General features: G+C 42.0%; 1 protein-coding gene across 3 annotated transcripts in view; it reads right to left on the bottom strand.

Moving 5' to 3' along the window:
• COL9A1 (collagen type IX alpha 1 chain) overlaps positions 1-15,402 on the bottom strand; it is an 83,485-nt gene that overhangs the window by 18,474 nt on the left and 49,609 nt on the right. For all 3 annotated transcript variants that reach the window (XM_044776958.2, XM_044776960.2, XM_070514624.1), the window contains 9 exons: positions 15,153-15,206; positions 15,001-15,054; positions 7,051-7,104; positions 6,435-6,506; positions 5,887-5,922; positions 5,163-5,207; positions 3,757-3,789; positions 568-714; positions 277-331 (listed from right to left, as the gene is read on the bottom strand). In XM_044776958.2, coding sequence (XP_044632893.1) covers positions 277-331; positions 568-714; positions 3,757-3,789; positions 5,163-5,207; positions 5,887-5,922; positions 6,435-6,506; positions 7,051-7,104; positions 15,001-15,054; positions 15,153-15,206 — 550 coding nt within the window. The remainder of the gene's footprint in view (positions 1-276; positions 332-567; positions 715-3,756; positions 3,790-5,162; positions 5,208-5,886; positions 5,923-6,434; positions 6,507-7,050; positions 7,105-15,000; positions 15,055-15,152; positions 15,207-15,402) is intronic.

Raw genomic sequence — 15,402 nt, 5'->3', positions numbered from 1 at the left:
TGTTACGGAGGGAAAGATCCTGAGAATTTGTGTTCCAAAGGGAGAAAAAAGCTGTATGTGAGTCTGTGTGTGCATGTGTGTGTACCTTCTTGTAAATTAACCCCCTTGGGAAAAAAAAAAGAAAATCCAGGCAAAGACAGAAAGGTAATAGTTTTCTTTGAGGCTCTGAGTTATTGTGGATGGCAACAAACTGGATACAACAGAATTGACATTACTATTATGCAAAATCTCCCCCTTTCAAGCATACAGCAAGTCAAGCCACTGTGCGTTATTCACCTTGCATCACTCTCATGCAAACCTGCTTGATGTGCTGGTCTGTTGGAGCTCTACCCTGGGACAGAAGAGAAGACAGACAGTTCACACACGGAACCACGAAGAGGACATTGTACATCCTAAACTGACAGGCTCAGCAAGGACCCGGCGGCTGGCTTTGCAGGAGAGCTGGCCCCTGCTGCTGAGGAGCTGCTGTCTGGTCCAGCCCGGCTGCCCCCCTCACCGTCAACCCCACCCCCAGCTGCCGTGGGATGGAGTCTCCAAAGGGAAACCCCAGGACTGCCCACCACTCACTGGAGGGCCCTGGATACCGGGCAGGCCGGTGGCGCCCTGTTCTCCCTGCACGCCTCTCGGTCCGGGCGGTCCTCTTGGTCCTTCCTCTCCAGGAAGCCCCCGACTTCCTTCAGGCCCCCTCAAGCCAGGCTCCCCAGGGTTACCCGCCTAGAATAAAACGACACATTGTAACACCCAGGGTAACACAGACAGCGTCTGCTTAACATTAACACAAGCTCTCACATGAAAGTCCCGGTTTACTCACATTCTGTCTGCTAAGAAGCTACATTCAGGGGTTACAAATCCTCAGGGTAAAGACACAGATGCCACGCAACGACTGGGTCTCTGAGAATTCCAGTTCTAGTAAACTTGTAAATACTCCTTCTTTTTGGTTATTACTTCAAAACGTTAACTGGAATAGCACATTTTTAAAGCCACATCTGTCATACTTTAAGCTACTTCCTAAGAGCAAGTTAGTTTTGAATAAGACTTGTTAACTTTTTCTGGCTACAAAAAGGCCACTGAGTCCATACAAGACACGTTGCTTTGCATATCATCAATGAAGAAAACATAAAATAAAGATATTTCCAAGAGTATAGGTTATTTAGCTTTTATAACATTCTTTGGAGAATTTGAGGAAGGCAGATGTATCCAGGAACTGTAAAATACCAAGATAAACTAAATGAATACAGTTAAAACGGTACATTTAAAATGCTGTCTTTAAAATTAATGCATTTAAAATACTGGAACAAAAAGAGTGAGTCCACCATTTATCTAAGTATTGAGGAAGTTAAAAATCTAAATATTAAAAAGGTTAAAAATAAACTGTTTCCTTAGCGCAAAAGCATATACCAGTTAGATTTTTTTTTTCCTGAAAGCAAACCACTAAAGGCATTTTTAAAAGTCTTCATCTACAATAACTGCTTTTAAAAGAAACTAAATTAATTCACTTTTTGCTGAACCACCTGCGGTGGCATCTGTGGCACAGTAGTTACAACATACTGCTGTTTACAGAATAAGAATGAGAAGATGAAAGGACGGGCGGCATCAGGGGTGCTGGTGTGCAGGACTGGAAGGCTCACGAAGCAGCCCAATGCTGCTTCTTTTCATCCATCTAGAAAGAGCCAACTCTTCCAAACGTGCCAGTGCTCTAAACTGAAGGGAAGAAGGGGATGAAGCAATGCTTTCACTAGACACAGCTAAGCGAGGCTCACCCAGGGCGCTTTTCCCAATCTCTCTTTATGCAAAACGTTGATACTCATCTAAGTCAACCTGCCCAAATTGCTTCTATGAAGAAATTACGGCTTAAACGACTTCCTGAAAGAGTGTCAGCAGGGAGAGCTAGATGTCTATGGAAGGCTGGGGAATTCTGGGGTGCAGAACTGTGACATCTTCTAAACGAAGTCAGAAATGCACTTCAGAACTGGCAGAAAATAAAGGAGATCAATCAGAGTGCGTGATGTTGCTGGCAACGTCTGGAAAATTTCTAGAACGAGCGACAGGACTTTTCTGATGAAGAGATCAAGGGCCAACATGGCCAGGCCCACTGAAGGGGCCCTGTTCTTTGGGAAAAGACTCCTTCACTGAGGAATGGGACACTGTAGCAGAAATTGGCACAGACTTCACCGGCTCATCAAGTCTGTCTGCTGAAATCACCAAGGAGAGAAAAAGTCCTTCTGTTAGTAACTATTTCTCCTGATTCTGGGACAGTACCCTTCAATTTCATCAGGATTACCTGGGCTGCATCAGAGAAAACAGGGGTAGAAAGGGAGGTGATAAATCAAGAGTCAATTCCTAGTATTGTAACCAAATTTAAATGAAATTAACTCATTTTGACCACTGCATTGTTCATTCACTGTTTTCTTTTATAGCTTGAATTCTTATCACTGAACATTACTGATTATTGCTGGATAGTAAAGTAGGACTTCTATGACCAAATTCTATCAAGGTTTACTCTTTACATTTTTCTCAATCTTAAACCATTCTGTCAAAGATTCTCAGGCATAAAGATGTTACCTGAGCTTGAGACTGCCACATGGTGTTTAGAGGCCTCTGTAGATAGGTAAGTTAATACAATGTAACAATTTCCATCTCACTGGTGTGTGAGGAGCCCAGCGCACTGTAACCAAGTCTGGGTGGGTCCTCCTGGAGAAAGTTGGGCTGAGGATGCGCTGAAGGTTTGCATAGAGGTGGCTACTCTAAGGCAAGAGGAACCATGCTCCAGGCTAGAACAGCACAGGGCGTTACAGAGCAGCCAGCCAAGCAAGAAAAATGGCAGACAGAGGGAGTTCTACAGGCAGGAGATGAGGATGGAGAGGCGGAGACCACTTCATCGAAGGCTTTGTATATTTTGCTAAAAGTCTGATTTTAGTCTATAAAATGTCATTCTTGAAGGGTTTTAAGCATAGAATAGATAAATAGTGGGCTTTATCTTTTTATCGAGATTACTTTGGGTGCCACGAGGATATGCTGGACAGCGACAGAGAGGCGTGAGGGAGATTCCAGAAATAGGATGGACTGAGAGAGTAACTGGAAGCTGGTGGTAGTGGCATTTGAGATGGAGGTCTGAGCTTCATCTTTTCTCCTTCTACTATCTTAAATTCCTTATTCTATTAGATGGGCATTCCTTTCAAATGAGAAAATCATCCCAGGTTTGCTATAATTGGTTCTATAATTCTAAAAACATCTCTTCTCTAAAGACATCAGTTTAGTTTCGGTAAGATGATGAATTGAATGAGATGATCATCTTCGAGCTCTAATAATTCTGTATTTTCTTGTGCAGTATGCCCTTATCTAACTTCCCCACCTAGAACACACACGAGATTAAGAAAATTACTGAAATAATGGCAGTGGTATAACTGCCAATGACATGTGCTTATACTCATGTGCCCACAAAGCATGAGTCAGTTCTTTTAAAATGACCCATTTGTGGAAGAAATTACCATGTCATACTCACTGAGCCACCTATAATATGAAAAAAAGTCCTTTAGAGTGGTGAGTTCAAAAGGCAGATCCATTTACACTATTGTGAGCTTTTTCCCTGGGATGGATTAATCTATAACTTAAAGAATAAATTTAGACATTAATTTCTTTGAAGGTAAATTCTTTAAGAATTGAATTTTAAAATGATTTTGTAAAGCAAAGCACTGCATTTTCTAGAGCTCTACTGATGTTTTTATTTTTTATACCATTACTGTTCATTATACTTACAGATCCCTTTGGGCCGGGTAATCCTATATCTCCCTAAATCAATAAAACAAAATTACATTAGAACAATGTATTCACATCTGAAAGTTTACTAAAAACATTTAAAAGGTTATTGGGCTGCTGAAATCTATAGAAAACCATGAACAAACAAGCCCTAGCACCGTAAAAAAATAAAAATAAAAAAAAAACCCAGTAGGTTCTAGAACTTTGGTTTCTAGTCCTAGTTCTGCTAGTTAACTTTGTGACCCTGTGTGAGCCCTGTGACCTTCCAGCCCTTGGCTAACTTCTCTGTGAAACAAGAGGGTTGAATCAGAGCTTTCTAAGGCTCCATCCAGATCTAAAATGCTAGGGGATAACAATTGAAATATGAAAATAGGAAGATATTAAACTATCATGCTGTAATGAAATATAACAGAATTTAAACCTGATGACTTCATTATGAAACTCTAACCATATTTTAAAACTCATCCCTCAAAAGTTTATGTGACCAAATATGCATGTTTCTATGCTTAGAAAAAACCCTGAAAATCTCCCACCACTAATTCTAGACATGAATTCGGCTCAAGTTTTAGCTATCAGTTCATCTCTACTACAAAGCAGAATGATTCAAAACATGCTCTTAGCCCATAAAATGACTAATTTTAACAGAAAGTAAATTGAAATAATCTTTTTTTAAAATTTACTTAATAGTTAGGAAGCTTTGCCTAATTCAGATGTTACACCTACAAGTAACTCTAAATCCTGAAAATCTGAATAAAACATTACCAGAATTTCTTCCTGCACTAAAAGCTCCCTGAAACCATCTCATGAGAAATCTCTCCTCCCCACCCCAAAGCAGCAGACATCGGTTTCCACGCTGGTCCTGTTGGGTTGCGTCGAAACCCTGGGGTGAGCCAGCAGATGGCTGGAGCAGTTCTGCAGTAAAGATGACCTGCTCCCATTCTTCCTGCTGCCTGCAGACTTAGCAGCATCTTCTGGAGATGGAGTCCCTTGTTGGGAAGGTTTTAGACCAGAGACAATGCCCACGGGCACACTGTGAGCCACAGCTTTCCAACTAGAATAAAATCCTAATTTTGTTTCCATGAGATGCACTCTTCTCAGACTTTCTGGTCGTGTAAGAACCAGCCTGAATGCCTAGACGTAAGGCCACAGGAAAATTCGCCATTTATAAGGGAACACTGTTCTCCCAGCATTCGAGGCCAGGCCTATCAATTTTGGGGTATGTCCCCTCTGCTTTACCTGATCTTGGCTGCAACACTGGGGAGTCATCTGTTAGCTTATATGAGAAACATCTTGCCTTTAAAGCAGGCAATGAGGATAACAGTGTCAGAGAAAAGAAATAATTTGTGTTTCTAATACAGTTCCAAACTGGTAAGGCTCTAAGATTAACCAGGAAAAAAAAAACTTACAAGTTCACCCCTTTCTCCTGTTTCACCTTCTTCACCAGAGGCACCCTAAAAATTAAGATTAAAAATCACATTTTAAAATTTGTAGCCCCTTAGCTCAATTTTAACCAGTCAACATTGATACACATTCACAAGTGCCCACAGTGCTCCCAGGACTGTGCAGAAATAGGAAATTCCCTCCATGGCTTTCCAGGCTAGCTGTCAGTCTAAATCAGAAACAGTCCAGAGAAAAGCCAGAAGGCAAGGCTGAGTTTCTGCTAAGGTTAAGAATTAATGCGTGCATCCAGCAATTTTATAATTAGGTAATCCTTGAAAAAGGGCACTCACAGTAGAAAAAGGAACTCAGAGAAAGGACTAAGTTGAATTCACATGCATAGTTTATTTGCTGAGGTCTTGAGAAAGAAAAACTTAAAACATCATGATGTGGCTATGGAAGGCTCCATCAGACACAAGTAAACCAACCCGGTGAATGAGAGAGACAGGGCCACTCTTTTCAAGGGAAGGACAATGTGAGTCCTGGAGGCAGAGGCATCATTAGCGCCAGCTTCTTAAAATAGTAGATAAGGCCATAGACGGACTAAACTAGGTGTCACTCACTAGGGAGCATATTGAGAAAAGCTGCAGCCTGCACCATGTCCCTGACACCCACAGACCAGCCTCCAGCTGGCGAGGCACATTAATGCATGTCAAACACCACAATTCACAGGGTTCAAATGATACCACCCACCTGCTCACCCTTTGGACCAGGTTCACCGACTACACCCTGTAATGAACAAGATATAAGGCTTTTTCAGTATTTTGGGATTTTTAACTGTATAATTTCAAATGAACCAACTCCCCTTGTCGGACTAGAGGATAAGCACAAGTAAGAATAATGTGCTGGAAGAGAACTCCCTCCCTCCCCACCTACCAAGAGTCAGGTAAGAGATGGAGAAACTGACAAGGGTCCAAATATCGCTGGCAATTTGGGGCTCTCTCTGATCACATCCACATAAAATCTGACTAGTAGGAATGTAAATTTAGAACTATAGGATGAGTGACTGTAACTTGAATATTTGCTTTTCTCGGGGTGTTTTTCTTTCTGAAAAATTAGTATATTAATAGATTTTTTGCTTCTTAATCTCAACTCTCAGTATTTTAAAATACCTTTCTTGATAGCACTCTATGATAAATTCTAGAAAAATTCTCCATTGGGCCAAAAGCGAGCTTGGTTTCTCCACGCAGTAGAAATCACCCTTCCAGATGAGGGACTTCCTGGAGGAGTAGATACCTTACCCTGTCACCTCTCATCCCAGGCAGTCCAGGGGGGCCAGGCAAGCCGGGGAGGCCAGGGCTACCGAGAGAACCCTGAAAAGCAAACACGAGTCCCCAGAATGACGGTTACTGCAGCAGCCACGGCACACAAGCCCTGGGTGTGTGGACTCCGCGGTCGGCCTAGCTCTGCCCTCCCACCCTCCCCGGGAGCAGCCCCAGCCCGTCGCGAGCGCGGTCCTTCCCCACAGCGGCCCTTTCAGCGGAGCCCCTGCCGCGGACAGTCCGCTGCTCCGGCTGCGTAAACAAGCGCTTGTGTTTGCAGAAGTGAAAGGCAGCATTCACGCACAGCTCTGTCCGGTTCCAAGAACAACCAGAGGCGAAACGCAGCCATTCGCGTCTCTGCCGGCTTTAAAATGCACGCTACAGACCACACGGATTAAAATACGCTCTGAGGGTCCCCCCGGTGTAATCTGAAATTCCATATTTACATTTTCACACATTCACCTCACAATAGAAGTCAAGTAAAGATGATTAAATTGCCCTTTGTAAGCTGTTTTCATCTCCTTGCTTATTTTTTAAAATTCACCGCGCTTTGCATGAAGCCCAGAAAGTGCTGGAGACTGGAGATATTACTTACCAGTTTACCTGGTGGGCCTGGGGGTCCGACTGGTCCTATTTCTCCTCGGCTGCCCTGGAAAAACACACACCTGACTGTCACCTGGACAGTTCGCCAACACTCAAATGCTTAAGCACTATGTCAACAAAATAACATTCTCCCTGGGTTTTGCTTAAATATAAAAGTCATCAGAGCATTCTCCCCATCCTCAACTGCAGGCAGAGACCCTTGCATAGGGGGGCTGAGCCCCCTCCGTGTTCATCCTGCAGCGAGCACTCTAATGCTGTTCATCATGAGTCCAGACCCTTAGATAGAAACAGTATCCAGATGATGCGGCAAGTAGTAATTTTAAGCATTGAACTTATTTACAGTTATCTGCGTACGTGTGTTATCCTCTCATACACACTAGGTGTTCTTGAGGTGATGAAGGTATGTTAATTTTGAATTTCACATAATGCCTAAAACTCAAGAGTAAATTTCAGGTCTACAGGAAACTTGAAAGCAACATCTGGCAAACGATGTTGAACTTCAGGAGTGAAAAAAGAGACACAGGACAGAGACATTTGCCCTTAAATTACTACTGCAACTTCAAAAAGACATACATAGCAGGAATTTATAAAGCTTCTGAGATAAAAAAATTCTTTGTTCTACTCATTCTTGTTCTAAGCATGTCTTCAAAGATTAAATAGAATTTGGAAAGCACAATTTATAATGACGTTACGCCAAAAGCAACATTCTAATTTCATCTTGTGAGCCAATTTCAATTTTTTATTTGAAACTCTTAAGCCCTTTGAAAAGGGAGACACACAAATCTTCGATTTCTTTCCCCAAGAACTTTGTACAGTTTTATGCAGTCTGATAAAAGCTTGTTTTCTTTCTAACGCATGTTCAACTAAGCTGAACTCTGAGGTTATGGGATAAATAATCACATTTCCTGGACAATGTATATAAAAATGAAAGTAGTCTTTTGAGTGCATTTTTCTTTAAAATGACACAACTTCATATTAATGCTTAATATTCATAAATGTTTCTGAGAAGATCATCCTGATCTGATTCCTATGCTACTCATTTGTCTATAAGTTGAACCAGGTGTCAAGATCCACAAACCTTCTGAATTTTCAATTTCTCTACAGGATTAAGAAACGTTTGCCACATTACAAGTCTCTAGCTATGAGCTGTAATTTCTTGGCGTGCTTTCACATGACTTCTAGGTGATTTAAACCAAATGTTTTTAAATACATTTCAAAAATGTTTACATAAGCAACCCATGTAGTGTATGAGTTTGGACAATACATTGCTCCTTAACCCTAGTGAGCAGCTTGGAAGGCAGAAGCAGCACCCCATGCGGATGGATGCTGGAAAGATGTAAGTCTAGATGAAAGCCAACCTCTGTGATAGAGTTTTCTATCCATTTATAAATATAAAGATGGGGTTCCACCCCATTAATTTGGCCCAGCACTTAGAGTTCAAGACAGATCCTCTTTTTTTAATGGTTTTTGGTGAGGAAGATTGGCCCTGAGCTAATATCTGTTGCCAATCTTCCCTTCTTTTTTTCCTCCCCAAAGCCCCAGTACATAGTTGTGTATCCTAGTTGTACATCCTTCTAGGTCTTCTATGTGGGATGCTGCCACAGCATGGCTTGATGAGCGATGTGTGGGTCTGCACCCAGGATCCAAACCAGCAAACCCCGGGCCAGCAAACCAGAGGGCACAAACTTAACTACTACGCCACCAGGCCGGCCTCAGATTTTCTTTACTATATTTGCTCTGATGGAATGTTCAAATATTTTCTGAACTGCATCATGACTGAGATCATAAATGTCATCAGGCTAACGTGACTTTAATTCACAGAACAATTAGTCACCATTGGTGGGAAAAATAATCTTGACACAACCTCAAGCATTCCCTTCTAAATAAGTGAACCATTATGCCATCTCATGAAAAATAAAGATGATTAAGGTACTTTTTCTCTCTTCCACAAACCAAAGGGCTAAATTAAAATAAAGGACTATATAACCTTTCATTTATTTTTGGAGAGAGATTAATTATCCTTCCAGTCAAAGACAAAGATTTTCTCTGCTAGAATCTTATTTCCTCTATCCTTCATGAGCTCTTATTATTCAGTTCATAAATATTTTCCAGCCACTGGCAGGCCCCTGATAAAACATATGAAGGGCTCAGGACCCTAGTACAGACTGCCTGCTCTGCTGAGCTTCTGTACCATGAGAGCCCGACTCACGCGGGACGGGGGAGGGATGGGGGAAGCTGTGGCCATTTACTCCTCCGTTACTGCAATGAAGAGCATGTGGCTCCTCATTTTTATTTCACTTCGATCCTATAAATGCTTGGTTCTTCTAAACTTAGGTATTTCTATAGAAATCTTCTCACTGTGAAAAAAGGTAACGTTTATTTTCCCAACAATGACCAAATAGCCACAAACAAAGTGCTAGGGCAAGATTTTCTGATGGCCATTCTTCTGCGTATTTCTGTGTATTCTAAAAACATGCACATTCTTCTCTAAGTTCTGCAATTTCACCTGCAATTAAGATGAACAGGAATAATCAAGATATAAATAGGAATCTCCAAAAACGTAAATTAAACTGAACACATTCTGGAGGGAGCAATTAACCGTGACCTGCTAACCACGGTGTGCTAAATAAATCACAAGTCTCCCAGGTTTCAACAGCTGTGGTGATAACCACATCCTCAGACGTGGGTGAGGGCGGCTGGTAGAAAAATGGCTATTCCGCCCAGTGCTAATATTGACAAACCCATGACAACAGGAGTTATGATTTTTAACAAGAGAATTGAAAAGCACCAGAAAAAAGGCAAAATCCGACCATTAAAAACGCAAGGACAAAGGCTCTGTTTTTCTCTTGGATGCTCTGTACCATCATCACCTGTCTCTCCAACATGTTCAGACACACCTGCCCGTTCATCCCTGGTCAGGAAGCCACTGAAGGTTGTAAAAGGAGAGGCAGACCCTCCACCAGTGATTCCCCGCTCTGGCTGTGCGGCAGAATCCCCAAGGAGTGTTTTAGAAATACGTATCACTGGATCTCTTCCGCTACTCCATCTCCCCATTCTCCCTCCATGGTCCACCCCTCTCTCCCAGATTCTGATTCTGTAGATCTGGGGCATGACCCAAGAATCTGGGCTTATGTTGTGTTGGTTTGTTTTCACCAGCTTTACTTAGACTTTTGTTAAATGCTCCCTATAAAAGCTCCATAAATATTAAAATTTAAATATTGCTAAATATGTCTATACCATTGGAATTTGGCAAGCTAACTTCAAATAAAAACCATCCTGTGGAGCCTTGACTTGAACTGTCAGGGCCTCAGAGGACAGAATGAGGGTGCGGACACCCAGCCCCATTGCCAGCTTCGAACCCTGGCTCTGCTGTGCATGAGCTAACTGCGGGCACCCAACTTAACCCCTCTGTGCCTCAGTTTCCTCATGTATAAAATGGGGATAAAAACAGTACCTATCTCAGGGCTTCTGAGAGAACTGAGTCGATTCACAAAATACTTAGCACAGTGTCTGGATCATACTAAGAACTACAGAAGTGTTAGTTATTATTTTTTTCCAAGGACTAAAGAAATCAAAGTCATGTTTTTTAATCAAATGTTTAACTAAATGTTCTCTGCCTTTCAAATATCCCAATTCTCTTTAAAAGCACAAGTTGCGCTTGGAAAAACAAGTCTGAAGTCCTTGTTTCTGTCAAGACCATTGATCACCAAGAAGGCACATTCTTTATAAACAAGTACCGGAAGCTGCTTTGTGAAACTCACTTCAAAAAATACAGACAAATAATTCAATTTGGAAGTCTCCCTTTTAAATGGAACTATTAGACTTTTAAAATATCATAGAAAAAATCAATTTCATTATAGTTCTGTTGTCATAATTATTTTACAAAGAAAGTGGATTTTATTCCATTGTGCCCTAGATTGTGATGGTGGTTGTATTTGCCTGTTTACACAAAATGGTAACTAGCCAAAGAACGAACACTATCCTAGTACCTTGCGAATTTTAAAAGTGGGAAATGATAAATCGCTATACTTAGTCTGTATTATACACTAAGTGCCTGTCTCTGGCATAAAGGATGCTGATCAACCTGGAAGATTAATTATGATTTCTATAGAGCGTTGCCTTTACAATCTCATTTTCATATTAACATTAGAAGATCATATTAGTCGTGCTACATGATAATTTTTAGGTTTGCCACAAAGTTATTTTAAAAATCTATTCACTTTTACAGCATGATATGGTTTGTATTTCTCTCTAGTGTAGGTTTACATATTCCCTCAAGCACAGAAGCAGATCAAAACCCGTCTAAACCATAACCATCACTAATGGCTGCTTCACAAATTATCGATGACAGGGGTAACATTCCAGGGCCTGGGTGGGGTATGAAGGCAGCTTAGATCATTCAACAACACCCCATGTGGGAACGTCTGTGCCTGAGGGTTTTGGTTGGCAGTGGGCACCTTGAAGAGAGTGAGACAGGCTCTGTGCTCCAGGAGCATGTCAGCTTCAGAACACTGGAGGCAGACAGCATGGCACTCACCCCAGTCAGAACCATGAGGGCAGAGCAAATACAACCCACTCAGCAAAAGCTCTAGCAAGTTCTGAGAAGCCTGGAAGAGGGAAGTGGACCAGGAGCCACAGCATGGCAGCCCAATCCCGAGGCCCCAGCCACTTGCCTGCTCTAAACCAAGAGTCACCCAGACCCAGGTATAACCCCAGCAGAGCATGATGGAAAAAGCCAGAAGCATCGTCCAAGTGGTAAAGGTACGTGCTCCTGTGTCATCACCGAGAGTGCTAAAAAACCCCAATCATCTTTGCTGTGGTGTTGGCAAAAGTTGATGGAACAACAGTGGGGAAAGGGGCAATACCACTTAATTTCAAAGACTTGCTCCAATTAGCCCATTAGTAGGACACATTAGAAATAGGTTTTTATTCCTTCTACTCAGCTTCTCGATTTGTGATTTGCAGGAAAAACTGATCAAACTCATGAGGAAGAGTTGAAAATGTGTAAACTTAGCTATGAAACTGAAATTAATGCCAGAAAATGAAAAAACAAATGTTTCTTTCAGTAAGTAGATTTGGTGTTAAAACTCTGATGCAGAACTATAATATTTATAACCTCTCCTGACATTTTTCTGAAAAATTTATAGTAGGTGAGAAGTCAATTATTTCCAACATAAGCAGCATAGCAGGATTTATTTTACCTCCAGTTCATTTCAAGAAATATTTATTGATCACTACCTTACAGCGGCCCTTGAGTAAAGAGATGCAGAATCACAAAGGTGGATCAGACCCAGCAGTTTCCACATGGGGCCAAAAGAAGCCAAAAGGGGTCAAGGGTTACGGGGTTCAGAATAAGGAGAGACCACTTCTACCTGGGGTTTGGGGCAGGGTCAGAGATGGTTTCATTGTAGAATTGACATTTTGATCACATCTAAGAGGGCACATGGGATGTTGAGTCAGAGACGTGGCGAGGAAATCTGTCTAAATGAAGATGTAACAAGAGAAACCAGGCAGGCTGAGGAGAGCAGAGAGCATCTGGGAATTAGCATGGAGTCTGGCTTGACTTGAATACAGGCTCTGAGCAAGGCAGAAGTGGGAAGCAAAACAAGGGGGTAAACAGACAATTTAATATTTTGGACTTTCTTTTATTGTCAATGGAGATCCACCAAAGATTTTTAAATGGAGAAGAGAAGCGATGATAGAAGCTGTACTTTGGAAAAAAGAATACGGCAGAGCGTGCAGACCAGGAGCACTACCATTCCCCAGGCCTTTGGAACTGTGTTAGACGTTTTTGCTTGTCACCTGACTGTGGGGACACAACTAGCGCTCCAGGACAGAGCTCATAGGTGCTGGACACCCTGCAATGTGTGAGAGTTGTAGAGAACAAAGAACTGTCCCAGCCAACACACCAGCGTCCCCTGTTGGGAGACACTGGTAGGGGAAGAAAAGACTGGAGCTGGGAACGCAAACCAGGAGCCCACTGCAGGCTACAGCCAAGGAGGCAGGAGAGGGCATAGAAAAAAGATCAAATGTAAGAGACCTTGAAAAGATGGCTGTAGACTCAACAGGTCGTCCTGAGACAGGAAATACGATGGAAGAAAAGCACCAAGGCTTTGAGCCTCAGTGATAGGAGCAATGGAAGAATTTGGACTCTTACAGAAATTCAAAACTGAAAACCTACATCAGGCTCAAAACCTGTGCAGGCATAACTTCCTCCCACCTGCCTCCCCTCACATAAGAGAATTAAACGCCCTCCATCTCCTTCTGTGGTTCTGCCTCTAGTCTGTTCCATTACACATCCCGTGGCACTTAACTGGTGATGGTCAAGCCCTCTCCACCCACGTCATCTTTTGTGTGACATGGCATACAGCAGGTGCTCAGTCAGCGCTCCTTCAACAATACTCAGTTTTCTGCTCTTTCTATGAAGTGAATACCAGACGTGATAGTAAACATTCTCAAAGTTCCAGAGCCCTCTCCCGCACTGTTAAATCTTCCTGGACTGGTCATGTAGCATCTTCATTGTCTTAGAAACGTGATCCAGCTACAACCTCATTGCTTTGACAGTCAACTGAAGAAAAGTATTTTAATTAGACATTCACAGCCTGCCTTCGAGTAAGGGAGAAGAAAAGAGTAAGTGAGGAGGGAGTGGGCAAGGAGCATAATGAGGAACAGTAGCTAGTTTTTTTGGCTGCAGATAAACTTCTGGAAACCACCTGGTAGCGGTCAGTTGACGAACATCTGAGAGAAGTGGAACAACTCCGCTCTCCACTCCGTAAGACACCTGGAATAGTTCACTTTCCTCAAGCATGAGAATCCTCATTCAGCGCGCCTAAGAAATGCTTTGAAAGAAGTAACAATGATATTTGGAAATGCTTCTCTGTTAACTTGGAGTTCTTTTCACCCAGCAGACTTTGAAAATAAGAATGTAAACTGAAGGCCATGGAGAATGTTTGAAAGTTAAATTTAAGTGCAAAATGTTTAATTTCCTAAGCAGTTTCTCTCTAAGGATTCAACTATATCTAAAGAGGAAACATATTGCTATATTTGCTGGAAAGTTGACACTTTTATAAACTCATACTAAAAGAAGCCTGGCACTTTCTCAAAAGGTTAAACAGAGTTACCATACGATGCAGCAATTCCACTCCTAGGTATGTGCTCAAGAGAAATGAAAACATATATCCACACAAAAATTTGTACAAAAATGCTCATGGCAGCATCATTCACAACAGTAAAAAAGTGAGAACGACTCAAATGTCCATTTGATGAATGGATGAATAAAATATGGTGTATCCACACAATGGAATATTATTTGGCAATGAAAAGGAATGAAGTACTGATATATGGCACAGCATAGATGAAACTTGAAACATTCCACTGAGTGAGAGAAGCCAATCATAACAAAAGAAAAATCCACATATTGTATGATTCCATTATATGAAATTTCCAGAACAGGCAAATCTATAGGGACGTGAAGTGGGCAAGTGGTTGCCTAGGGCTGAGGGGCTGGGGGAAATGTTGAATGGCTGCGAGTGGATACAGAGTTTCTTCTTTGGGTGATCAAAATATTCTGAAATTGGCTGTAGTGATGGTTGCACAATTCTGTGAATATACTAAAAATCAACGAATTGTACACTATAATGGGTAAATTATATAGGACAAGTTATATCTTAATAAAGTTGTTATCACACTAAAATATTTCCTTCAACATGGGATGATAGCAGAATGTGTCATCATGCTTTTTTTCAATACTTCATTTCTGCTTCCACTTTCTGGAAAAAAATAAAACCTACTGTATATCTAAACAGCAGCCCCTGTTTCATTGTCTAGATGAGCACACACTCAAACATCAGAGGGCATTCACACAGGGATGAATGAACAGAGGCCCACCCAGCAAGCCCCAAGAAGGCCCTCGGGAGAAGTTCTACAGAGAATCCATACTCACAGGAAGACCTCGGGGTCCTCGGGGTCCCACCTCTCCTGGCGGCCCCTGTTGGCCCTGTCATGAGGAAGCAGGGAGAGAAGAAGTTACTCCCTAATCCTTTGCTTAGTGACTACAAAGATTATAATTTATGAAAAGGCAAAACGGCATCTTACCGGTTTGCCTGAATTCCCCAACTGGCCAGGCTTCCCGGGAGCACCTGTGTTGCCCTGAAGGTGAAATGCGACGTTGAAAGTAATTCACACAGCAAGTAAACACAACCACGAACCTGTCTGACCCAGACTGGGCATCTCTCACATTTAAAAGCATTAGTTTCCTGACTTCACTTGGAGAATTTGGGAGGATGTAGAGTCTCTCTCTTGGCGGATGCATCAAAGTCCTTCAGATTCAGGACACTGTTTTGTT

The sequence above is a fragment of the Equus asinus genome, chromosome 8 (genome assembly GCF_041296235.1).
Source record: "Equus asinus isolate D_3611 breed Donkey chromosome 8, EquAss-T2T_v2, whole genome shotgun sequence".
Classification (NCBI taxonomy): Eukaryota; Metazoa; Chordata; class Mammalia; order Perissodactyla; family Equidae; genus Equus; species Equus asinus.
The sequence above is the reverse complement of the archived record's forward strand: the minus strand, read 5'-3'. Positions and strand labels throughout refer to the sequence as shown.